Below are 27127 nucleotides of genomic sequence, written 5' to 3'. Positions count from 1 at the left end.
CCCACACGACGAACTCACGCATAAACGCACAGACAAACACACGAGCTTCCCCACTGCTTGAGATCAACATCTCAAGCAATCCACGCCGCTCCACGCGGAGACCTGGGACCAGTTCCCTCTCTCGCCCTGCTTGTAACCCCCTACTACGAGCATTTCGGTGCAAGGAATATAAGATCGAACTCTCAGACTGGACTAGGGCACCAATTGCCCGAACCAGTATAAACCTTGTGTCTTTTTGCATCACCATACGGGATTGGGAACACGCAGTACAAATTTACTAGTTGGTTGAGGGTCCGCCGGTCCGAAACACCGACAAGCTTCTACTAGTGAATAAATATCAAAATGAGTCCATCAAGATTAAAATAATTTCAAGCTAGGCACCATAAGATAGAACATATTTTTAGGAAGAAAAAATTTAAACTAGTTTCATAATTTTTCGAGCTAAAACAAAATTTCTATGAATTTTCTAGAATTACATTAGATTTTAGGGTTTTTATTTGGATTATTTTCCATGTAAAAAGTATTTTGATAATTTTTTTGTAAAAAAAAACTTTTGATGAACTTTTGGATATTTTTAATATTTGTAGTCTGATTTAGCTTCTGAACTTTAGTTAGTCAGATTTACACCCATTGCAGCAGAAGTGGTGCCATGTAGAACGGCTAACATGACACCATGTCAAACAAAACAATCATTAAATCCACTCAGGGTGCAAAAATAAACGGTTTAAAAGTTGAGAGGATAAAAGTTTGGTTTTATATACAAGGGAGGGGGATCCAAAGGACTTTTCCATCTGAAAACCAAACCAAAGCTTCCGTTGAGCAAAACAGTGGCCACAATCACCTCGATCTGTCTGACGATGCGAATATGTGATGATAGATGTACGTCCGGCAACCAACTGCTACAGAAGGACAGCCACGCAAATCACATCGCCGCAACGAGAATCCTCTGCTAATCACATTTTGCCGCTTCTCTGATTGCGATGACCGGCCGTGTACGTCGTCGGTGCGTGTGACATGGTACGGATAGCACATTTCGTTCGATGACCGAGAGATATGTCACATTAACACACCCTGCCCGTGGAATGCAGGAAGCTAGCAGCTGCCATTATGGTGCATGGTGTTACTACTCCTGCTAGCTAGCTAGTGGCACATACGTACTTGCACGGTTGCACCTGCCTAATTCTGTTGATTATTGTGCGCATGATCGATGTGCAACTATTGTGCTATATAGCCCGATTGACGTACAACACCCGGTTTTGACCATGCATGAAAACAAGTTAAAGCATTTGCTGTTCAGTCGGAAAACGATGTTATTCTGACCAGAGTTAAGCATTTGCTGTATTAGCAGGCAACGTCGGGATCGTAGTACCATTGTGTGCACATTGCATTTGTAAAGGAGATGGCTATCTAGTAAACGGGTGTTTCTTCCTCTCTCAGCACTCCATTTTTGGACCATCGATCTCCTCATCTAACGCCTCGCACTCCTTCTTCCTCCTCCCGACACCCACTGTTTATCTTCCTCCAAGCCTCCGCCGCGGCATGGTAGGGTCTCACCGGAGCTCCACCGCCGCAGGCGCAATATGGTCCGACCAGCCCCTTGTATAGCCACTAGAGTTGAAGAAGAAAGAGGGGAGAGGCTCGCCGAAACCTAGCCACCGTCGTCGTCATCTTCGTCTCAGGTGGGCACAGGTCCAGGAGGAGGAGCCCGCCTACGCCGTCGGAACACGCCCCCGCTGGAGGGGAGAAAAGGAGGAGTCGCGTGGTGAAGAGCGCTGAGCGCGTCGAGGAGAGCAAGTCGGGTGTTGCAGAGGGATAAAACACCCGGTTGGTGTTTTTAACATTTCTGTTTGTAAATTGCTTGTGGGAAGAACAAAAGAAAACACATGTCGTCTGCTCTTATTCGTGCCCTCCCTGAAAAATAATCATGAATCGCCCAATGTACGTACAAACTTACAGGCTAAAATCGTGGTACAAAGAAAAGAAAAGGAAGAATAATGCGGCCAAATAAAATAAATAAAAAATTAATGAAAAGCAGCAATAGCCATGCAGTGATCGATGTGTCACGGCACGCTGGGCCCACCCACCCGTCTCTCCTGAGTCCTGACAGCGGCGCTCCACCCAGCAAATCCCTCAAATCATCATCGTCTCCGCCGCTCCCTTCCAACGCACTCCACACTTTCCACGCAAAAAGCCACACTCCTCTTAGCTGGCCATGTCGCCGGATCCAGACCGTCCGTGTGTGCCTGTCCGGCCGCACGAATCTTGACAGTGCCCAGCAGCAGCACTGCTAGTCTGCCACTGATGTCTAGTTGGGCTTCCGGCAGTTGGCGCGGATCTCGCCGCTGGAGCCGGTGAGCGGGCTAATGTTACCCATCTTGACGACGGCCGTGACGAAGTCCGTCGAGAACGCGGCGCCGTTGCGCGCGTACCGCGCCGTGATGGAGTCCACGACGCCGGCGCCGAAGAGCTCCTGGTCGGAGTGGAGCAGGCCGAACTGGGACACGAGGTTGCGGAAGTATCCGTTGTCGAACTTGACGGAGCTCATGGCGTCCATGGGCGCCAGGTTGCCGTCGGTGCCCCCCGCCTGCGGCCCGCAGATCTGCTTCCGCTTCGCCGCGAACCCGGCGTTGATGTTGGTGTCGTTGTAGATGCGGGACCGGAAGCTCGCGCACCGCGCCGCCCCGATCGTGTGCGCGCCCGACAGCGCCACCAGGTCCCGCGAGTCCAGCCCCTTGGACGCGAACGCCGACACCAGCGTCGCCGCGCTGGAGGACGGCGACGGCAGGTTGCTGTTCGCCGCCGACTGGCTCGCCGTGCGCGTGTCCCGCCGCCCCAGCGGCACCGTCCACGTCGGCCCGCTCAACTGCGCATTACATTGCATTTCATTGTTTGTCATACACTCATACTCTACATGTCAGTGAAATGCTGCTACTACTACTACTACATTATGTTACAGTGCAAACTAATCTATCTAAACCATGTGATTAATTAATTAAACTATATATGGCCACTTGCACGACAACCACTACTTGTCGTCGTCGATCTCGAGTGTCATGGACTGCAAGTAACTTGCTTCTGTGACGGATGAACAGAACAGCTACCGACGTACAGTAGCCTGTAGCCACATGTGCGACTGGCGAAGAAGTCGATCAGATGACGAAGCATCCGTCGTGCTAGCTCCGGCACCGGGCTAAGCGGTTGGTGAAGGCTGCTGGCCTGATCCGCACGTTGCTCAGCTTGTTTGACGGGACCCATGGCTATCGATCAAGAATCCAAGATGCTTTTTTTTTACTCATGCATGCATGGTGGCAGCAAGCAGTGCGGGGTGTCGGCAGGTGGTGTAGTGCCAGCAGTGGGGCGGCCGTGCGATGATGTGATGATGCAGAGGCAAAAACAACTGCAGCAGGTGCACAGGATGCATGGTTCACTGACCAGGTTGACGCCGTCGCGCGCGGCGAGGGCGACGATGTCGGCGCAGGAGACGGTGCCGGGGCAGGCGGCCTCCACCTGGGCCTTGATGGCGTCGATGACCTCGAAGCCGCGCAGGGAGTTGGCGTTGGGCCCCGCGTTCTTCTCCCCCGTCAGCGTCGCCGAGTCGTCGAGGAGCACGGACGCGTCGCACCCCTGTACGTGGCAAGGCGGCAACGTCCATGTCAGTGTCATTCCGTCCAGCGGTTTCGTCATCGATCAGATGCGGAAATGCCGCAGCTAACCGTGCAAATTATTGAACGGAGTTGGACGGCGACGTATAGCAAGCAAAAGCTAAGCTAGCACAGCACATACCTGGACGAAGCAGTCGTGGAAGAAGAGGCGGAGGATGGAGGCCCCCATCCGCGGCTCCTGCTGCACGGCGGCGGCCATCCCGGAGCGCACGATGGTCTGCAGGTTGGGGCAGCTCGCGTCGTAGAACGTCGGCGACAGCTGCGCCATGGCGCCGAGCGACAGCACGCACGCCACGGCCACCGTCGCCGCCGCCACTCGCGTCAACAACAAGGCCGCCGGCGCCATGGATGCTTCTCGCTCTCCGCCGCCCCTAGCTGGCTGGCTACTTGCTCGACGTGGGATTGGGAAGAATGGGACTAGTAGCTATATATAGATAGCCTGCCAGTACACTGCCTCGACTGATTGAGCTGCTGTCGATGGAGTCCGGAGTCCCAGCACTGCGCCCCTGAGCCCTATATAGTGGCCGATTGCGGTGGTTACATGCGTGGGCCGACACGCAACGCAACAGGGCGGCAGATCGAGTTCCCAGTCCGTGAGCGCATGCCATGGCATGGCGCCCTGCATGCACCATCAAATTGCACTGCATTGCTCAGTTATTAAACACTTCAACTGCAGGACCGACCTCATCGATTAACTACTCTATCTATTTATTTATTTATACATGTCTCTATCTATCTTGCCTTTAGATCGTACTACGACTACGGCTGGATGGTGGATGCCATAGCCAGTGGTACCATATGCATGTGCGCGCGTACCTCTGGAGTGTTACGGTGAATGTTGTGAGAGTGAGGACTGAGGACCCGGCTCCAGCTGGTGGGGAGCACCTACTAGTAGTAGCGTAGCTGAAGCATGCATTTAAATAGCGGGCTATACCAAGGCTATTATGCCGCTATAGTCTTTGGAGAGAGCTCTCGCTACGCTATTTCTATTTTTCTGCTATATTATTTATAACCACTATATTATGCTTTAACGTCGCTAAATTGATTAGCTGTGACTTTAAAATAGCATTGCTATTTCAACTTTAGCTTTTAGAGTGACAATCTACTTATTATATATTTATCTTTTGCTGTTAAGTTAATCTTTTAGAAAATTGAACACTTGAGTCTCATAAATTATGCTATAATGTCATATTAAATAATATTCCCTATACTCCTAAAGCCTTGAAAACATATTTGTGTTCAGTAATTTTCACGATTCTTGTGTTTTTATGAAATAATTACTTGATTTTTATAATTTTCTTAAAAACCGTTATCTGTCATAGCTCCGCTATAGCTGCGCTATAGCTTTGTAGCTTCTGAAAAAAAAAAGATGCTAGCCCGCTATTTTAAACCTTTTGGGACACGGGTACACGTCTCCATCGGCCTACAAATGCCAAATATCCTATCCATGCCATACAAGCCACGTACGTAGGCGTATCTTGGCATGTATGCGCCCTGTCACCTCTTGTGCCACTTGTGTTTCTGTCAGGACGTTGGTTAATTTGTTGCAAGGGTGAGCGTACGGTACCTACTACCTAGAAGAAAGGAGTACTCGCTGGGAGAACCGTAGCAGGGCAACCAAAATTACAGGAGACAATTGCAATTTTTTTTTTTGGAAACGGAGACAATTCCATTTATGTCATCAAAATCTACAACTACATCTTTTACGTGCAATTTAAAATTCAGTGTTCCGTTCAACAATACTACTTTATTTCTTTTTTCAGAAAACGGTGAAAGTTCTTTCGATGACTCGTATATCCATGATGACGCTAACAGCTAATTTAAAATTATAAAGTATCCATGACAATCATTTATGTGAGTTGTTACTTTATTGTATACAATTATACTTCTTGCCTGAAGCATCTATGACATCTATATTGATAGTATAATGAAGTACTCTCTCTTTTTTATTAAAAAATGGGGAGACGGATGTTCTTGCCTTTCTTTGTGATTTTGCTCTCTTTTTTTCAATTTGTGATTTTACTCTAGTTTTCGGAATCTGAAGCCATCGTTTGCCCCTGCTCTAGACTCTGCTAGCTCAAGGTCGAACAAATAAATTAAAGGAAACTAAAAAAATAAAAAAAATGAAACCCCTAATTATCCTAAGCCTCACGGCTTCTGCCGATGGTTGATTAAGCATATACAATTTTTTAAAAAGTTTGTTTAAATTTGGAATATTTACAAATTTTGATTTAAAATTTACTTTAAAATACTGTCGAAATATTAATGTCAAAATAGATGTTAAAATCATAAGAGTACTAAAGAAACCTAGGAACAAATTCACATGGGAAAACAAGTCTTTTCAGTTGAACTAACTCTGTATTTGTTTTGAAAAACAATAGGAGCAAAAACTAAAGTTAAATAAATGAGGGCAAAATGACAATTAGACTTTCAAACATGGGTAAAAACACAAGAGTCAATAAAAAAACTACATTACATATAATTATTTTGATAGAGAACGAGTAAACATTGATAAGTAAGCTTTATATTAACTACCTTTTGAGGTTAGCAATATTTTGAAAGGCATGAGGTTAGTACTATTGGCCCCTCCTAGAATTCATTTCAAGCTCCCTCGCGATCTTAAGTGGCATGATGCATGTTAAAATAGGCATTTATGCCATCATTTTCATTTAGTGTGTATTCTACGACATAAAATTGTTATGTTTAATAAAAAATACAAAAGAGCTTCAAAATGTTATAATAAGAAAACGAGTTAATTTCAACTTGATATGCCCATAAAAAAATACACCAACTACTTAAATTAAAATCTGATTATCAAAATCTAGATTCTAATCCCACGGGACATGAGTACCATACATTAAACTAAGATTTCAACTAAATGTGTGTATATTGAAGAAGTGTCACACACACAAAAGGAAAAACATATGAAGTAGCTGATAAGCTCATCTCAAAGGATATATGTCATCAAGTATTTATATGGATATCGTTAGGAAATAAACAATTTAAAGAGAAAGAGCACGCAAGGATAGGTAATTTTAATTAGCGTTGTAGTTATTGAATATGAACATCCAATACTTATGTCTCCCAATATTCTAGCCCATACAACCTTTTAATTTCCTCTTCCAAGTAAAATTCATATGACCCATCTTCTTCTGTCATTCTCACTAGTCTATTAACCAATGCTTCTGCACGAGCTCAAACCATACGAGACATAGGTATTAGAAGTTTGTGCATAAATTAAATACCTATAGAAGAATCATTAAACAATTCATGAGATCTATTGTCCATGTTCTCACTTTAACTAGGAGTTTGTTTTGCTTGTGGTTCACGTTGTCATTCAGCAAACAGAAAAAAAAAGATGAGACACATGATCCTGTTTTATTTACTCTGCCTAGCTAATTTGTTCCCCAAATCATTGTAGCGCGCGCTACAAATGGACAAAGTTCACGTGCAAGTCGATCAGTAACGAAATATTCTCAACCAACCATTGTCGGGGGATAGCACAGACGAGAAGACATAATATACATCCATGAAGAACTAATATTTTTCCCGCTCAAAAAGAATCAATAATTAATCTTCACCTGCTCATCAAGATTCAATTATGCCACATTGTCGAGTAGTATCACAACATGTAAATCAAAGGAGCAACACAGCTTTAATCATTCCAATTCAGCAAAAGCCCGCGACATCGAGTTGGCTGTTGCTGGTAACTAGTACTACAACGCAGAACAACCTAAAAATCACAATCATTTCAAATAGTCAATCATTGCTGCGTAGGACGTACGATCGAGTTTGCATTGGCACGCTTAACTGGAATCGATGCGCTGCATCTACGAATAAGATAAACAAGATATATTCTTGATGCTTGTTGTGGCCCTCTTGAGTGATACGGTTCCCTTACAGGAGTGATAAATAATAACTTTGCTTGCTCAGCCCTAAAATACTTGATGCTTTACAATTTTGGACGCGACTAGGAGAAGAGGGTTTTTCCAATAACGTTCGGTCCAGTGCCCCTCATCTGCTTATCTCCTAGAAAAAAAAACAAGAAAGTCTTCTTTCTCCCACCTACGCCCCCACCCCGCTGCGCTACTCCCGGCCAGCAGCACACTACCTAAACAGTAATAAGAACACTACCAATAGTGTGCACATAGAAACCTCCATCGGGAGCAATTGTTGAGAGAAGTCACTAGTGCAGAAAACTTAACCGAGACGGCCATATTTGATTAACCGAGGTGGGCAAGCCGTCCACCTCCGTCAAAATATCACGGTTAATCCGGCCTTAACGGAGGCGGTTGGCCGCCTGCCTTGGTTAATCAAATAAAAAAATAAGAAAGCCCATGGACAAGCCCAGTGAGCCAATCCACGGGCCCGCCGAGCCCGTTCACGCTCCGCCGCCGCCAGGATCTGCCGCCCCAGCCGCGCACACAGCCAGGATCCGACCTCCAGCCGTTTGATCTGCGCCTGCATGCTCCCCGCCGCCGAGATCCAGCCTCTGGTCGTCGGATCTGGACCTGCACGCTCCCCGCCGCTAGATCCAGGCACTCCTCGCCCAGATCCACGCCATTGGAGGAGCTTGAGGGAGAGGGAGGAGCTCCTCGCCCAGATCCACGCTGCCGCAGCTCGAGGGAGAGGGAGGAGCCACCGCTGCCACCACATCTTGAGGGAGAGGGAGGAGCCACCTCCGCCGCCATAGCTTGAGGGAGGGAGCCGCCGCCGCCACAGCAGCAGCAGCACGGGCTCGGGAGCTGCCTCTGTGTGGGAGAGAGAGAGAGAGAGAGGAGAGGAGAGGAGGGGCACCGTGGGGGAGAGTGCGCCGCTGTGGGGGAGAGGGAGAGCAGTCTCGCCTAGATCCACGCCATCGCTGCTGTGGTAGGGGGAGAGGTGAGGGAGAAGAAGCGAGTGAGGGAGAGACGGGCTGGTGGGAGAAGGAGAGGTTGAGAGAGGGAGGGAGGGAGGCGAGCGGAGTCGTGTGGTGATGGTGCCGCACTGGGCTGAGGCGTTTCTGAGGGTGGATGAAGTGAGTTAGGGTTTGTGTGTTGTTAGTCAGACATGGTGGTGGGCTTCTGTTGGATAGCGGGCTGGGCCTAATTAACCGAGGCGGTGGCCTTACAAACGCCTGCCTCCATAAATGATTTATCGAGGCAGGCAGACATTTTTGACCGCCTTGGTAAATAAAATGTCCGCCTCAAAAAATCAATTTTGCGAGGAGGTTACTTGTGACCGCCTTAGTTAATCACATGCATTAACCGAGGCGGTTCAAATGCGCGCCCACCTCCGAGGCCATTTTCCAAATGCCTCGCATAAGTTTTTCTGTAGTAGTGAGGGCTCATATTAAATACTAAAAGTTGTGTGTGAAAGCATCTACGCCCCTAGTTGGGTTTCATTGATTAATGATGACACAAGATTACTGTGACTAACGTGTGTTCTGCAGAGGCAATTAAAGTTAGGTCATGGTAATTGTGATTGATTGGGCAATTATGGTTTTCATGCCCATGTCGATGGAAATCATTTCGGTTTCAAAGGATGGACGACAAGGTTAAGGATGAACTAGTTCTAAGTGTCGTTTGGCGTTGAGAGACACTTAGATTAGTTATAGGACTTTGTTTTTCCTTTGGCCATACTATAAAGGGGGGTATGAATGGGTAGCTTGACCTAGGCAAGTCTAGTGAGAAGAATGTGGTGCACATTTGTTTAATCTAGCACTAGGTTGCTCAGATGAAGCCCAAGATCATCGAAAGTTCGAAAATGTTTCAAAACTGTCCTTGAAACGGAGGCCAGCGCTGGGGTGGCACCGGACATGGTGGTGTACACCACCACGGGGGTGACGGTGCACCTCCCAGGGGGTGGCGATGCCACCGGCTTTTTTCTCCTGAGGTTGCCTGTTTGGGAATTTGTCCTGGCGATCACCGGACAGGGCACCGCCGTAATTTTCCTGAGGCTGGTGTTTTTGGCTTTTGCACTAAGTGGCACTGGACAGGGCATTGCCCTTGGGGTGGTGGTGCCACCGCCATTTTATTCTAGAGAGGAAGCAAACTAGGGCTTGGTCACCACCCCTGGGGTGGCAGTGCCACCGCCCTGGGGGTGGCAGTGCCAACCTAGTAACGACTATTTGAAATATAGCCATTGGGGTGGCACCGTACAGGAGGTGGTGGTGTGCCACCTTGCTGTTTGGTGACCCCAAAAAAGTTGAGTGGAGGGCCAACGACTAGTTCTATCCCTTGGGGCTATTTATACCTATAACGACCCATGTTCATTGCAACCTAAGCAACCATTTTGATGTATCAAAAGAAGCCGGTCACCTACCATCAGTGAAGCCTTACACCATGAAACACAACACTCGACATCAAGAACATCCATTCAATGACTTAGTCAATTAAGCAAAGATAAGGAATATCGGACCGTCCGCCAATACACCGGACCATCCAATAAGAGTCAGGGTAGAATAGAGCTAAGTGGAAATTAAGTTGTTTCTTAATTATGGACTTGGACCCACATGTCAACATGAGTTGAGATACTTCACCATCTGAAGGAGCACCCTCTCACCTATCCACTCATTTGCAAACACCCTCTCTCTCTACCTCTCAAGAACAAGGAAGAACCCTAGAACTAAAGAGAGAAAGGAATGAAGAGAAGATTGAAGGAGGAAAAGAGGAAGAAGAAGAGAAGCATCGATTCCATCAACCTCTTCAACATAGTCATGGTGAGCTCAAGAGAGTAGATCCCATTTTGTGAATTTTCCCCAAAGTAGTTAATGTGTGGTTTTGATGGAGGTTGGAGATGATGGAAGCTTGGATGGAAGGAGAGTTGGATCTTCAATTCTCAGGCTATGGAAGCTCTTGATCTTGGAGCCAAGGATCTCTATCTCAATCTCAAGGTTTATCTCTCATCTCATGACTTTTTGTTTAATCCCTAAGCCTTGAGCCACACTTAGTGAAACTAGCTTATAACCCAGCCATAGTGAACCTAGTAAGCCACCTAAACTACCATAGGAATGTTTAGCACATGCAAGATGCACAACTTCACAAATCTAAGCTTGAAGCCTAGGATTTCCTTAGAGCATAGGTTATGTCGCCCGTGCGATGGTGTCTGTCAAACCGATGGAGTGTCCATCAATCCATAGGAAACCATAGTGAAGCGTCCGTCACCCACGGCGGAGTATCCACTGAATTATAGAGAGAAGTAACCTAGTAACCCGAGAACACCCAGTTCATACCAAAGCATCTCTTGATTGGCCGGACTATCCGATGTGGATAGAGAACCCTAGAAATGCCTAAGTCCCAAACCTATTGGAGTCTCCGTGAACTCCATGGAGCATCCATCGATCAGTACAGAGCCAGACTAGAGATAACCTATCTCGGTACCCAGTATAGCGGAGTGTCTGTCAGTAGAATGGAGTGTCCACCAGTCACAAGAAGAGTGAGCTAGCTTAAGCAACCTATTTGTGCAACCAACCTACAACCAAGAGAGCTTAGTCATACCCAATGTAGTAGTAGAGCCACAGTTAGATGTCTCTCCTTAAGTACTAAGGTAGTAACCTAGTCCTATCCATCCATGTTTCTCCTCATCGTTCTGATCATCGATGTATCCCTTAGACGATCTTCCATATACTTTTAGGAACGTGCGTGAGTCTTCATCGTTAGTTTCTAGATGTCTGGATGGCAACACCATCAAGCAGGCACCCCACTATTATAAACCCTACTTTGGATACTTACCAAGTTGCATTATGAGTTATGCATTACATGTAGCCTTGGATAATGATCACTCTTATACTACACCTAGAGTAGCTTAATAATCTATAGAAGCCTCCCATCTAAACAATAGAAATGGGAACGCTTAATGCTTAATGCTTATTGCTTAGTTGCTTGGACAATGGTAGAAGTCAAGCATGAGACGGGAACTCATACTCGCGCGTGTAGGATGCTACACCTAGATAATTAACTATTAAAACCAATGAGGGTACAACTTGACTTACCTAACTAATCTGGCTAAGGACTAATATTCCTAATAGGGTAATCTTGATAATAACTTGGATATCTTGCTCATGCGAGGGGTAGGTCATCATGAGTGTTGGATCTCAAGTGATGTAGCTCGTGGAGAAGTAAGGACCGTGCATTGGGATATGTAAGTCTGAGTAACCACCCGTACAGACCACATATCGTGCATGGGGTCGACAAGCCAAGTAACTAGTTGTGACCTGTTTATCCGTGAAACTGGCAAGGGGGGTGGCGTCAGTCGGGAATGTCCGGGACATTGACTGGGCACCCACTCGAACCTTTCATGTGACACTCGGACTGGATTAGGAAAAGGTTGGAGACATGAGGCAACCCTTATCTCTGGTGCATGAGATATGGAGGTTCATCCTGTTTCTCCATGTGGGTACAGTTGTACACCTCTGTAGAGTCTTGAAAGCCTAGAGTCCCTTGGGATGGAACTATTTGGTTATTCTTTTTTTCTATACCCATGGTAGCATGAGTAATGGACCATGAGCATCTTTGTTATAATGATGAATACCTTTACTTCTATGTTGAGCACAGCATGTCGTAATCTTAATGAACATCATTGCTTTCCGCACTTATACAAATACCCGATAACTACCCTATGCATCCACCAAATATTATATGTTGGAATTAAGTCCTACGAGTACGCAATGTACTCATGGTGCAGCTGTTAAGTTGTTTTGCAGGAACGTGGTTGATCGATGGAGGTTGAGTCTCCATCACCACTGCCTAGTAGCATCAGGGATGGGCGACCTCGAGTATTGGTACATCTAACACACAGATAAATCCGCAAGCACACAGATACCATTGCAGCTTTCACACGAAAGTATTCCAAGTATAATATCCATAGGAAAACATGTGAGACTAACTACAATCTAACTTAACTAGGGGTAGCAACAAGGTTAAGATAAATAGGAGTGTAGAGAGGAAAACTAAGGTTCTCTAGTTCTGACTTGGGTAAGCTATGTCCTCTACTATTCAACTAGGGACATTACTTAAGGAAAGACACCAACAGAGAATGCTCCCATAGTAATCGCGTCCTACTAGCCCTACAAACGAGAGGTGGACTATAGAGAATTCAATGAGGCTATAAGAGTCACCCTCGCAAGCTACCACCAACCGGATTACGTAATTTATGTAAACTCTATCTTGTAACATTTTTGAATAAGTTGTTTGAGCATTACCCATTAGACTATGTCGGTTTGGTATGTCAGCTATTGTGTGCGACTCAACCTGATCCTAAAGAGGAATTGCTTAGTGCGCTCCTAGGGGCCACGCGATGTTGTTTTGCTTAAATTGAGCACGTCAAGTGGATGACACTCGATTTAGGTGAAGTACCGCGACAGGCACCCCACAATACCCCTCCATCTCGTGTATTGAGGCTCTCTTGCCCATTTGTTCAGCTAAGGAAATCATTTGGCGTGCAAGGGAGAGCAAGATCCTAGTGGGATGATTGAGATTTGCTAATCCAAGATTAAGGACCTTATTAGTACATAGAGAGTAGCAAGTGTGCACCACTCTTCTCATTAGGCTTGGTTGGGTCAAGTGAGAGTTCGGGCTTGGTTGGGTCAAGTGAGAGTTCGTGCTTGTTACTCTTGGTGATTGCCATCACCTAGATGGCTCGCTGGTGATTAGAAGTTTGGTGATCATCCAACGGAGCTTGTGGATGACCCAAGTCATGGTGTGAGCGGTTGTGGGTGATTCACCACAACGAAGTGTCGAAGAATCAACCCGTAGAGAACACTTGATTCTTGCATGGATCAAGGGGGAGCTACACCCTTGCACGGGTGCTCCAATGAGTACTAGTAGGGAGTGGCGACTATCTGATACCTCAAAAAAACATCATCGCATTCCTCTCCCTCTCTTTACTTTGTGCATTTACATTTGAGCAATTCAATTCATGTCTTTATATTCTTAGAATTGCCATGCTAGAGTAGGATTGGAACTAGGGTGCAAAAATTTTGTGTGGTAGAACAATAGAAACACTTATAGGCACAAGGAGGTGAAATGGGCTAAGTGTAGAGCTTAATTATTGCAAGAAATTTAGAATTAGCCCAATTCACCCCCCTCTTGGGCATCTTGATCCTTTTAATTGGCATCAGAGCCTCGTGCTCCTTGATTTAGGCTTAATCGCCTAGAGCAAGATGTCCCACAGGGATGGACCCTCTCCCATCTTTGAGGGAGATGATTTTTCTTATTGGAAATTTTGCATGGAGGCGTACCTAGAGGCTATAGATGTTGGAGTATTTAGAGCCACCGCACAAGGCTTCCTAAAACCTAAGGACCCTACCAACCTTGTTGGTGATGAGGCTAGCTATGAGAAGTGGAATGCAAAGGCTAAAAACACTCTCTTTAGAGGCCTTTGCAAGGATGTCTTTAATCGTGTGTGGAACCACAAAGACGCCCATGCACTATGGTCAGATATTTGTGCGCTCCATGAGGGAATCAAGAGTGAGCGTGAGGAACGCTATTACCTTGTGATCAAAAAGCTAAATTCATTTGAGATGATTCCTAATAAATGTGCTAATGAAATGTATTCTCGCTTGAATGTTCTTATAGAGGAGGTCAATGGGCTTGGACTTACTCAAATGCAACCATCCGATGTTATGAGAAAGATCTTGAGTGTCCTCCCCATTGACAAGTATGGGCATATTATGATAGTGCTTCATCAAGGTAATCTTTCCACTGCTACATCAACTCAAATATTGGGGAAGATCAATGCACATGAAATGTACATGCACATCACTCCTCAAGAGGGCTCTTCTTCTTCAAAGAAGAAAGATTTGGCATTCAAGGCTAGCCAAGAGAAGAGAAGCAAATAAAAGATTGCTCATGATAGTTCAAGTGATGAGGAAGTTGATGATGCAAGTCTTGGTCTCATGGTGAGAAGAACCACCAAGATGCTCAAAAAGCTAAACAAGAATGGTGTCAAGTTTGATGGCAAGAAGAAGTAATTCTTCACTAGTAGTAGAAGGAAGCCCATCTCTGAAATGGATTGCTACAATTGTGGAGATCTTGGTCATCTACCTCATCAATGCCCCAAACCCAAGAAAGACAAGTTCAAGAAGAAGTACAAGGGCAAGAAAGATGACTCAAGTGATGATAACAATGAGAAGAAGAAGAACAAGCCATACAAGAAGAAGGTTGGCAAGAAGAAGGAATATCATAAGAAGAAAAATGGCAAGGCTTATATTGTGGGTGATTGGCTCATGGACATTGAATCATCAAGTGGCTCATCCAATGGTGAAAGTGACAATGAGAAGGAGAAGGTGGCCGCACTTGTGATTGGTTCTTCACTATCTCCACCGCCACCACCGCCATCATCCTCTACACACCTATGCCTCATGGCCAAGGGTGAACATAAGGTACAAAGTGATGATGATAGTAGTGGTGATGACAATGCTAGTGATGATGAGAGTGATAGTGATACTGATGAAGAATTTGAATCACCTTCTTATGATGATCTTATCAAATTGCTAAACCAATACACTAAAATCATGAGAAAGATAAGAGCTAAAAATGAGAAGCTACAACATGAGAATGATTCACTCTTAGCAAAGTATGACATAGCCAAAAAAGATACTAATGAGCTTAGAGAAGAAAATGAAATTGTGTCATCCAAGCTCAAGGAGCTCAAAACTTCTAAAAAAGAGCTTAGAGAAAAACATGATAAACTTGAGGGGATACACAATGAGCTCACATACAACTTGCTAAAAGAAGAATACACCACTCTTAAAGTTAATCATGATAAGCTTGTGCTTTCTCATGACTTATCCAATGAACCGCATGATGCTACTAACCAAGTCATTAAGATTGATATAGCCACATCATGTGATGACTTGATTATTGAGAGCATTGAGCAAGGTTCTAGTAGCAAAGGCAAGAAAGTGGTTGAGTCTGACAACTATGATGATTATGTTAAGCTCAAGAATGAGAATGAGAAGCTTAAGAAAGATCTTGAAAAGCTAGCAACCATCAACACAATTGTCTTGGAGACACTTGACAATGATCATGACATGGCTTTTAAGAATGAGATGCTTAGAGAAGAGAACAAGAGGCTCAAGATGGAGAAGAATCTTGAGAGGCTATCAACTCATGATGAACTTAGAGAAGAGAACAAGAAACTCAAGTTGGACAAGGAACATCTCAAGACCGGGTTGAGCAAGTTCACAAGAGGTCAATATCTTCAAAGTGAGCTACTAATGAACACTGTGATAAAGATGGATAGAAGTGGTATTGGATTCTTGGCAAATCAAGAGAAGAAAAGTCAAGCTCAACATCAACAACACAAGTCAAAGCCTAAGTGTCGACAGAATATCATCGGCAGTCCTCCAAGGGGTATCCCATGAAGGTAGATTGATCGGTAGGGGAGCGTGAGATCAAGAATAAGAAGGCAACAGAGACACACGAGTTAAACAGGTTTAGGCCGTTAGTATGATGTAATACCTTACACCAATGTCAAAAAACAACTTGAGCCGCTCGAAAGCTAAGTCTGCCTCCTCCGACCAGGGAAAGTGCTCGAAGGCCTTGAGGAGCTTGAAGAAAGGTAGCCCTTTTTCACTGAGGCATGATATGAAGCGGCTTAAAGTAGCCATGCAACCTGTAAGCTTTTGTATATCCTTGACACATGATGGTTGTTTCATATTGGTGATGGCGGAGACCTTGTCAGGATTAGGCTTGATACCTCAAGCACTGACTACGTAGCCCAGCAGTATACCGGATGGAACTCCAAAGATGCACTTTGAAGGGTTCAGCTTCCATCAGTACTTGTTTAGGTTGGCAAAGGTTTCTTCAAGGTTGGCGATAAGGTTGTCAGTTGTCTTGGTTTTGACGACCATGTCATCGATGTAGGCTTCGATGTTGCGACCGATCTGCTGGTCGAGGCACATTTGAATGGCCCTTTGATAGGTAGCCCCAATGTTCTTGAGTCTGAAGGACATAGTTTTGTAGCAGTATGCACCGAAAGGTGTAATGAACGACGTCTTTATCTGGTCTTCTTCCTTGAGGGAGATCTGATGATAGCTGGAGTAACAGTCAAGGAAAGAGAGTAGTTCATAGCTGGTGGTAGAGTCTACAACCTCGTCTATCCGAGGCAAGCCGAAGGGGTCTTTAGGGCAGTGTTTGTTAAGATCAGTATAATCAACGCACATTTTCCATTCTTTATTCTTTTTTTGAACGAGAATAGGGTTTGCTAACCAATCTAGATGATACACTTCTTTTATAAACCTGATAGCTAAGAGCCATTTTATTTCTACCCTAATAGCCTCCTTCTTGTCTGGCATGAATCGGTGGAGTTTCTGCTTGATTGGTTTGGCGGTCGGTGAGACATTCAAGGAGTGCTCGATCTTCTCCCGTGGTACCCCCGGCATGTCTGCAGGTTTCCAAGCAAACACATCAGCGTTGGCACATAGGAAGGAGATGAGCGTGCTTTCCTATTTGGGGTCAAGGTGAGCCCCAATCTTCATGGTTATAGAGGTGTCATTGAGGCCGAGGCCAACCTCCTTGATTTCCTTGGACTTGGCAGAGGCACGGGGAAGCTCTAGCTCTAGAATCTCCATGTCATCGGCGGGTACTGTCTTGGCTTCGGCGACCACGCTAGCCATCTGGATGGAGAGGTCGGTGGCTTTGGTGAGAGCGAGACTCTCTGTCTCGTAGGCGTAGGCAACAGAATGGTTGGCCCACAGAGCCAGGACTCCTACAGGCGAAGGCATCTTCAACACTAGATACACATAGTGTGGTATGACCATGAATTTGGCCAGAGCTGGCTGGCCAAGTATGGCATGGTAGGCGGTGTCGAAGTTAGCGACATAGAAGTTGATATGCTCGACGCGGTAGTTGCTTGCCGTGCCGAACTGAACTGGTAGGGTGATCTCTCCAAGTGGTCTGGATGCCCTTCTAGGTACCACACCCTAGAAAGAGGAGTCCGAGGGTGTGAGATCTGATATCGCGAGGCCGAACTCCCTTAGGGCTCTGGCGAAGAGTAGGTTCAAAGCACTGCCACCATCAACAAGGACTTTTCTGAAGAGCACCTTCTGGACGGTTGCATCGAGGATGAGGGGGAAATGCCTTGTATATGGTATGCCTGCCCACTGGTCAGCCCTACTAAAGGTGATGGGGATCTCAGACCATGGGCGATAGCTGGGGTCAGTGATAGTTCCTTCTGAAGCGACGATGAGCACTCATCGGGCAGCAAGCTTCCATTCCTTTCGACTCTCAGTGGAGGTGAGGCTCCCGAAGATGGTGGCGACCACCTTATCGTGGTCCTAAAATGTGTTGTTGTTGTTCCTAGGCGGTCAGCGACCTCTGGCTCCATCATTGGCGTCGTCATCGAGCCTCTTGTCCTAGAACTCCCTGGCTAGACCAATGCAGTCCTTCATCTTGTGTTTGGCGTTCTTGTGAAGAGGACACGGGCCATCGAGGATCTTTTGGTACTACTCATCATAGTTACGCTTGGCGTGAGGTTGACTAACGGCGGCGAAGATGAGCTCTAGCCGATGGCAGTGATTTTGGCTAGGCCTATGTCCTCCTGTTCGCTCACGACCACTATCGTGATGATAGCTGTGGTCGTCGGGACGGTGGTCGCTGTGACGTCGGTCGTCAGGGCGATCATCATATCAGTGAGGTGGTCGCTGAGTGCCTGCATCCTCGTTGAAGTGCACCTCGGCTTCCTCTGCATCGGTGTACTGGTTGGCGGTAGTTATCATTTCGCCGATGCCGGTCGGTGGCTTACGGTTGAATTTGGAGTGAAGCTCGCAATGGTGGAGTCCTTGGATAAAGGCGGTGATGTCTTCAGCTTCCATGATGTTGGGGATAGAGTTCCTCATCTCGGAGAAACACCAGATGTAGCTCCGGAGGAGCTTGGATGGCTTCTGGTTGATGCGGCTGAGATCATGCTTCATGCTGGGTCAAGTACGCGTGGCCATATAGTTGTCGGTGAAGACTTTCTTCTACTCTTCCCATGAGCCGATGGAGTCCGGCGCAAGGCTGGTGAACCAGCTCATGGCGGGTGGCATGAGCATAATGGGGAGATAATTTGCCATGACGCTGGTGTCTCCTCCCGTGGCGCGGATGGTGGTGGCGTAGGCCTGTAGCCACTGAGTTGGGTTCATTCTTCCTTCATAGGGCTTTACCCCGGTGATCTTAAAACCACGGGGCCATCGAAGCGTCTGGAGTGCCCTTGTGAAAGCTGGAGGCCCCTTAGGGTTGTCAACATCATAGTCTGTGGCGTTGTGATCAGGGATAGGCTCGAGGGCTGAGTCCGGGTTACCGTACTCCTTTTCATAACCCTGACGGTGACGTACTTTGTCTTCATGGTGACCAAAGCGACGTTGCTCGATACACCGCCATGCATCCCGAAGGTTGCTAAGATGTACTCTAGCATCCTGGTCGTGCTGGCGATGGTGTTCAGCGCGATGCCCCCTGGGTCCCCCCTGGAGAGGTAGGGATTGGTCAGTGAGACAGCTTTGACTTGGGCGGTGATTGGACCTCAGCGCAACTGATCGGTGAATCGTGCTTGTAGAGCACGAAGGTCTCTGATCCTCGTGGATCTCATTGACCTGACAGTGAGCTGCTTTAAGCATGGCGGCGATCTTGGCGAGCTCGGGCGTTTGAGCGAAATGAGCGAGCTCATTGGTGGCTACTGCCAAATTGGCGCTTGGAGTCTTAAAGATGTCGTGGCCGTCGATGCGGAGGAATTCTTCATCAAGGTCGCGGTAGATAGGGAGCGGTCTTCCCTGAGAGTCGAGCCGATTATTCCGAGCAGCCTCGGCCCTCGCGATGGCTGCCTCATTTTCTCGTCACTGCGCACGGTTGACGTTCTGGTTCTCTCGAGCAGCGCGCTCCTCCTCAGTGTCACCATTCCGAGGAGGACTGTCGATGCTGACGTTAAAGATCGCACCACCTCGGAAGGGTGGAAGGAGAAATTGATCGAAGGCGGTTTTGGTGAGGGTCTCCGTAGAGCCCTGAGACTCGGAGCCCAGAGCTCCTTCCAGGATGGTCTGGAGGTGCGCCCCGAGGCTCTAGCCTAAGTGTAGCGTGTTGACGGCTAGCGAAAGCTGGACGGCAACCTGGTCGGCGAGTTTTCCCCTTAGGGCATGTTGGTAAGCGGCGGCGGCGTTGGTGAATTCGAAGGGTAGGGCCATGTCCCTCGTAGTTTCCTGAGCAGCCTCCAATAGATCTGGATCGGAGTGTGGTCAGCGCTGAACCAGAGTGTCCAGTGCCAATTCGGCGATGGAGAGACAATCGGCGAGCTTCAGTCTAACCCGATCGATGGATTCGATCAGATCGTCGTTGTTGATCGGCCTCCTCTGGTAGCGAGGAAGCGGGCGGCGAGTTGTTGCCGAAGGAGACCTCAGAATCGGCTTCGAGATCGGATCTGCAGTTACAGGTGCGGGGGTGGCCAGCGTAGAAATGATCTGCCCCAACTCGAGGAGCTCTCTGACTCTATCAGCATTGATGACCCATGAGATGGATCCGACCGTGAAGATCTAGCCGGGCTACGGAAGGGACGAAGAGCCTGCGGAAAAAGTCATCTTGTTCGACAAGGAAACAGCACGCACACCCCTACCTGGCGCACCAACTGTCGATAGAATATCGTCGGCAGTCCTTCGAGGGGTATCCCATGAAGGTAGATTGATCGGCAGGAGAGCGCGAGATCAAGAACAAGAAGGCAACAGAGACACACGAGTTAGACAGGTTCATGCCGTCAGTATGACGTAATACCTTACTCCTATGGTCTGTTGGTTTGTATTAGCTATCGTATGATATGCTGTGATTTTAGAGGGGGTCCCTGCCTGCCTTATATATGTAACATCTCGCCTCTACAAGTCCGGGCCCGCTTACATCTGGCAACTTTTCTAGGAAATAGACTGCCCTCACAGACCCACACAAGTCTTTTTTGCATACTTTGTCCTCACTCATGCGCACTCAGGAAGGACTTCCCGGTTGGTCACCCATCCTAAAATTGCTCTAGACTAAGCACGCTTAACCTCAGAGTTCTTTAGAGATGGGCTTCTGGAAAAGAAGTTGCAACTTATTGGTATGTGTATCCTATTAATCCTGTTAAGCCCTAGGCCAGGATGTTACATCCTCACCCCCTTAAGAGACCAACATCCTCGTCGGTCAATCCCAAGCCAGGAACGTCCCCTCTTGGCCACGTCCATGTGTCTAGTGCCAGCGCATTTGCCATGCTGGGTGACCACTCTGGGTCTACACCAGCCATGCGCACCATGCCTACGCAACTGTGACACACGCACCCGTGAAACCACGAGAGTTGGCTCCGATACCATTCTGTAACGTCTCGCCTCTACAAGGCCGGACCCGCTTACATCTAACAACTTTTCTAGGATATAGACTGCCCTCACAGACCTACACAAGTCTTTTCTGCATACTTTGTCCTCACTCATGCGCACTCGGGAAGGACTTTCCGGTCGGTCACCCATCCTAAAATTGCTCTAGACCAAGCACGCTTAACCTCAGAGTTCTTTAGAGATGGGCTTCCATAAAAGAAGTTGCAACTTGTTGGTATGAGTATCCTATTAATCCTGTTAAGTCCTGGGCCGGGATGTTACAATATAGTCCGGGAGGCAGGGTTACAAGTCACTTAGATCTAAGAGATAACCGGAAAGTAATAACTGATTACAGGAATCTTGGGATCATACATATCCTAACAGAACTCGTAATATCTTCAGGATATCTTCCTAATGTCTTGCGGGAGGCGCCGAGCAGAGTCGTGCCTCGCAAGGCTTCTTCTTATGGGCTGGGCCACTCCTAGGGGCGCAACCCATGTGGTCTGCCATGGGTATCCAGGGTCATACACCCCACACTAAGCCAAAGAGATGCTTTGATTGTGGACAAGAAGGTCACTTTGCTCATGAATGTGAAACTCCACCACCACAACCCTTGCCCAAGCATGCTAGACCCTTTGCTTTCAATGCTCACTACATGCTTTAAAAGGATTCTAGTGGAAAGATGAAAATCATGTTTTTAGGTCCACCAAACAAGAATAGGCTTAAGCAAATTTGGGTTGCTAAGTCACTAGTTGAGAAATTCATAGGCCCTCATCAAGTTTGGGTCCCTAAACAACAAGCTTGATCTCTTGTGTGTGCAGGTGAACTACAAGATCGGTGGAAGTCATTGGGTTATTGATAGTGGTTGCACTCAACATATGACCGGTGATCCTCGTATGTTCACCTCACTTGATGAAGATGTGGATGGTTAAGAAAGGATTACATTTGGTGATAATTTAAAGGGCAAAGTACAAGGGTTGGGCAAAGTTGCAATATCAAATGATCACTCAATATCAAATATGCTATATGTTGCTTCATTGAGCTTTAACTTGCTATCCGTTGGTCAATTGTATGATCTTGGCTTTTAATGCTTGTTCACCGAGAAGGAAGTGGTTGTGTCAAACAAAGATGATGATCAAGTTATATTCAAGGGCTTTAGATACAACAACCTATATCTAGTGGATTTTTACCTCCGAAGATGCAAATTTGAAGACATGCTTATTCACCAAAACATCACTTGGGTGACTTTGGCATAGAAGACTTGCACATATTGGGATGAGCTCGCTCAAGAAGTTAATGAAGAATGAGTTGGTGAGAGGTTTGAAGGATGTGAAATTTGAGAAGGATAAGCTTTGTAGTGCATGTCAAGCCGGTGTCGACACAGAATTTCGCCCCCTACCGAGGACACACGAGCAAGCCGGAAGGGTCCGCTCGATGGAGCTGGGGATCCAGCTAGCTTCAGCGCAGGGATGGTTGATCCTGCGCACTCTTCCTAAGATGTGCCAGTCAATTTGACCCTGCAATTGACAAGGAGAGAAAGTTTATCAGTAATTTAGAGCGGAACGTGCCGGTGTTGCCAGACAGTCCCGAATGTGCGGCTTTAAGAGCCGATATGAAAGGAGATCGACTAAATAGTCAATTCTAGCATATTCATAAGAATAAATCAGTTAAAGCTCATGTGGTTGTGTAAGAGGAATCAGTTATCGTTCAGGATGAATATCATTATTTAGACAAATATTAGTCAATGGCAATAAGATGTCAACAATAATTAGTTCATGCTAAGCCAATGACTGCAAGTAACCGAACCCCTTTTTGTATAAATGAAATAACTCATCATCATTTAACCATTTAATAAAGATAAATCTAATGAACATATTAGATCTCATCTATCTCTATGACCAGCGGGGCATGAGGCAGAATCATGTAGGCCATAATATAATAATAAGATCATGGGACTAACACATCTTTCAACCTATCCCTACTTCAACGATCTCGTGATGCGAACTGTTTGTGAAAGTGCTCGATATCGGCTAAAATAGCCGAATCAGGCATAGCGCACAATTAAGGTCATGCCCTCAGGAACAGATCTACCAAATAATGATCCCCACTCCATGGTGCTAACAGTGGGGTGTGAGGCAGAATCACACAGGTCATGATAATAGGCCATAAAATGGTTTTCGCTAGCCAATAGATCTACTCAAAATCAGACACGCCTTAACCGCACGCTATGCACGATCAAGATTGATATAAAATAGTCGATAAAATATAACTCATCGTTTAAAGTGTAGATTAGATCAGTTTAGATTAGCAAACGATGGGTTAAAAAGGATATAAGGCCAATCTAGATCAATCCCAATTGGGCGAAGTGATATTGCTGTAATTAAATAAATAATGGAAGCAATAAGCAATATTGGTAACTTAATGAATCTATCCGAAGGAACGCCACCCTTAGATAGAGCTGATAACTTGACCTTAATCTAGTTCGAGCAGTGGAGGTCAACTAAATTGATGCAGCCTTGCTTGAACTAGACAAGAGTCAATAACTAACTTATACCAGAGTTATAGTGGAGGTCGACCAGATCGATGCAACCGTATGAACAGAGGTATAAGTCATGACGGTACTTACAGACAAGCAGTGGAGGTCGATCGGATTGATGCAGCCGTACTTGCTAAAGAACTCGCTGAGATCTACTCTACTCCTACACCTAAGGGGTGGCCAGAGCCAAAAAAAAGTAAATAACTTGTATTGGATTGATTGTGTGTCTTTTACAATAGTCGGGGTTTGATATTTATACCCGGAGCCTAAAAACGAATCCTACTCGAGTACGACTCAGTACAATCTTTGGTACGAAGAAAACATTCCTATTCTAAGACAACTTGGACTCTAATCTTTCCCCTTTTGTAGAGTTTGATATGTATTTTCTCGATGCCAATCATATCTCATCATTGTTATCTGCTGATGTCATCTAAAGAGAATCGATCCTAGTGTCGCATCTGAACTGGCAGATATCAATCTTTACGCGATCGACTCCTTGATTGGCACAATCTTGGAAGCCTATGAGTTCCCGTGCTCTTCTCCCAAATTTTGGTGTAAACACATGCCCCCCAATTTTGGGATAAAATGATTTTATCCCAAAATTCTAGTCCATTGTTTTACCACGCCGCAACTGTTCTATCCTGAGATATATGCATGACTCCTGGCTTCCCAGCCCGAGTTTTATATAACATCCCAACAGTATCTTTTCCAACCCACTCGACCTGTTCGCTTTCTCCTTCTTTCTTGAGCCAACTTTAATAGTCGACGCCGTCATCGCCAAGGCCCCAAACCCTAGCAAACCATCTATTCCAACAAGCCATCATCCATGCGATCCTCGCCAGATTCAAACCAATTTTTGGCTATAATGGTGACCATCGATCACATCCCTGAGGTATGTTTCCAAGTTTCCATTCTCCAATTATTGGCTGCTACCTTGTATTTCTTTTTCTTCTCAAACTTATTTCGTCCAATTTCTTAGGAAACGAGGGACGAAATCTTGATTCCATCAGCTATTGCTCCCAATATCTATTTTCTTGGGCCTATGGGTGATCTTGATCCATCTAATTTCATCCACCAAGAAACCAACCAAATCTCCTTTAAACAATCCACAGTTGATTTGTCCTCTTGGAATACCAAAACTCTCTTCAGAAATTAGCCAAAGATGCCTAAGGGATGGAGAAATTGGTTCCGTAGGGTGTCTGAGAAAAAGGGTGAAGATTGGGAGCTTTATGATTTGAATCAATGCTGGACCCTTTCGTTGTCTGGGATGGAGAGGAATGATTCACTCCTGATTTCTACTTCTTATTTCTGGTCCAATGCCCTGAATGCCTTTGTATTCGGACATGATCCAATGACCATCACTCTGGCTAATGTTTACATGTTGACCGGCCTTAGGATTACTAGATCAATGCAAATCTTTTGTATCCATCCCACGATATCCCATAACTTGGGGAAGCAATAAGTCAGAATTTGTTATATCTTCGTTATCTATTACCTGAATTCCTAGAGCGTCGATCCGTTTTCATATCTGATTTCAATTTCACACCCCTGGCGAAATACATCTCTTCATCTTCCTGGGCTATACATACAGGCCACGGCTGGGGATCGAAAAACAACTCGCTTCATCTCAAACCTTCCGCATCCTTAGTATAGTTCCTACCTTTCTATAGGTTTGAGATCATGGAGAACAGCAAGAGGTTTGCTGAGAAGGACCTTAATGGACCTGCATCATCATGTCAGCGCCTTCATTGTCAGGAGGGTACAACTTGTGATACCCCCACTGCCTCAAGGGATAGGGCTGACTCTGTTTGGGCTTTAGGGTCCTCTCCGTTAATGGCTCATCGCCAACTCCCATGTTATCAAAGGAGGCGGATTAACAACAATGATCTACTTGCCTCCATTGATCGGCATGGCTAGGGTCTCGCTGAATGGCTCTCCCTCGCAGAATCGGCTCTAGCCATGGTTCGATGTCGATTACCTCCTGAGGTTGATTTAGTGGAGGATAGGTTGGCCAAGGCCAAGGCCAGAATCACAGGTGAGATATCTGTCATAACCTTTGCTTCCTTTCAATTTCATCTTCAAGACTATGATCATCTCCCCTTTGAATCTTTTTAGATTTGTCTGCCCAACTAGAGAGCCTCCTATTGGCTGCGGAGCACACAGCGGGATTCATCAATGCCAGAGGTGTCGTCCTAGTGGTTCGCCTACATGACATCCTGAACCATGTTAGGGAGGTTGCTCTGCATGGCGTTCGCCATGGTGCCGCCATGGCGTTGGCTTCTGCGCAAGCCCATTCTGGCCATGAACTTTGGTTCCTCCCCCATGGTTTTCTAGCCATGGCGCACCCTGGGGATTATGAATGCTTGATTGAGGATTTCTTTAGTGCTGCTAACTCCATAGCCTTTATCTCCTAGGTCGATGATATAGTAGCCAAATTGTTTTTGGCCCATAGTCTGTAATAGGTGCAATTAGCAAACAATTTCTCCATCTTGAGTGATTTTTCTTTTGTTTCGTACTTCATACTATATGCATCACCTTATCCGTGTTTCTTTACTCCTGTGGGTGATACACATTGTATCGGCTTTTACCCCTTCGGGTTTATTTTTGCACTAGAAGTGACACCCTTCTGGTATCAGCTATTAGAGCCAACAACTAAGCAAATTGGTTGTCAAGTATTAATCCAAACGCTAGGGTAATATTCCTTCAAATACTCCCCATTTGATTGCTATGCCAAATTCTTCTTCTCCTCTTAGTGTCTCCAAAATGTAAGTATTACCAGGCGCGCAACATTTGATCTGATAAGGTCTCTCCCAATTAGGCGACCATACCAGCTCTCTTGCTCTTGGCTATCAAGGGTAATGTATCCCTAGTCTTCTCTGGAGCCTTATTGTCATTGATCGTCATAAGTCCATCCTGGCTCAAATACCTGATGCCATTCAACAAAAGAAACAGGAACCATTGGCTAAAGTCAGAGAAGGTAGAGCCATCCAAAGCAGCCTCGAGAGCATTCCTGGATCAGCCGAAGAAGACAAACAACAGATCACGGAAGCTGATGTTATTCAGCTAGAAGTGTTGAGAGCGATCCATGATGTTCCAAACTTGAAATCTACATGTTAATGTGTATCTTGTGTAGAATCGATCATACTCTCTGTTATTTAATTGCACTTCTTGTTTCGGCTAAAGAGCCGATTCGATACAGCCGATCCCAGACTTCTAATCTTAATCCAATTAAGTCTAAAAGCATGGCCTTCATTAAGTGAATCCCTCAATCTTCTACTCTTAATCCCCCAGCATCGTATTCTCTTCGGCATTGGTGAAGTGGTGCTTCACCTTCTATTAACTGTGGTTGCCCTTTACACGTCCCAAGGCGTTCGCCTCTTCGCTTCATATCTTCAAATACCAGCCGAGGGTTTCGAACTCAAACACATCTCCATCCGCAACTGTTCCTTTGCTCTCCTCCATCTACCGAAACCCTGTAGCGGTTTTCTTTCTCCCTTCCGTAGATCCAATCATCTTTCATGGTCGGCGAGGACAACCGAGGCAAGTGCGCGGTGGAGGAGATCCCAGAGGAGAACATGCCAATGAACCAGTGTCTCCGATGCATGAGGTGAGATTGGCAACCTCTGTACATGATGATGATCTGTT

The 27127-nt window shown here is 46.2% G+C and overlaps 1 protein-coding gene across 1 annotated transcript; it reads right to left on the bottom strand.

Moving 5' to 3' along the window:
- Positions 1 to 1855: 1855 nt before the first annotated feature.
- On the bottom strand, positions 1856 to 4150 carry LOC136463058 (peroxidase P7-like). Its single transcript, XM_066462102.1, has 3 exons — positions 3784 to 4150; positions 3433 to 3624; positions 1856 to 2863 (listed from the first exon to the last, which is right to left on the bottom strand). Exons 1-3 carry the CDS (start codon positions 4006 to 4008, stop codon positions 2306 to 2308), a joined length of 975 nt encoding a protein of 324 aa, XP_066318199.1. The 5' UTR covers positions 4009 to 4150; the 3' UTR covers positions 1856 to 2305.
- Positions 4151 to 27127: the final 22977 nt, after the last annotated feature.

The sequence above is a fragment of the Miscanthus floridulus genome, chromosome 7 (genome assembly GCF_019320115.1).
Source record: "Miscanthus floridulus cultivar M001 chromosome 7, ASM1932011v1, whole genome shotgun sequence".
NCBI lineage: Eukaryota > Viridiplantae > Streptophyta > Magnoliopsida > Poales > Poaceae > Miscanthus > Miscanthus floridulus.
Note: the sequence above shows the minus strand (reverse complement) of the source record. Positions and strands in the feature narration are given on the sequence as shown.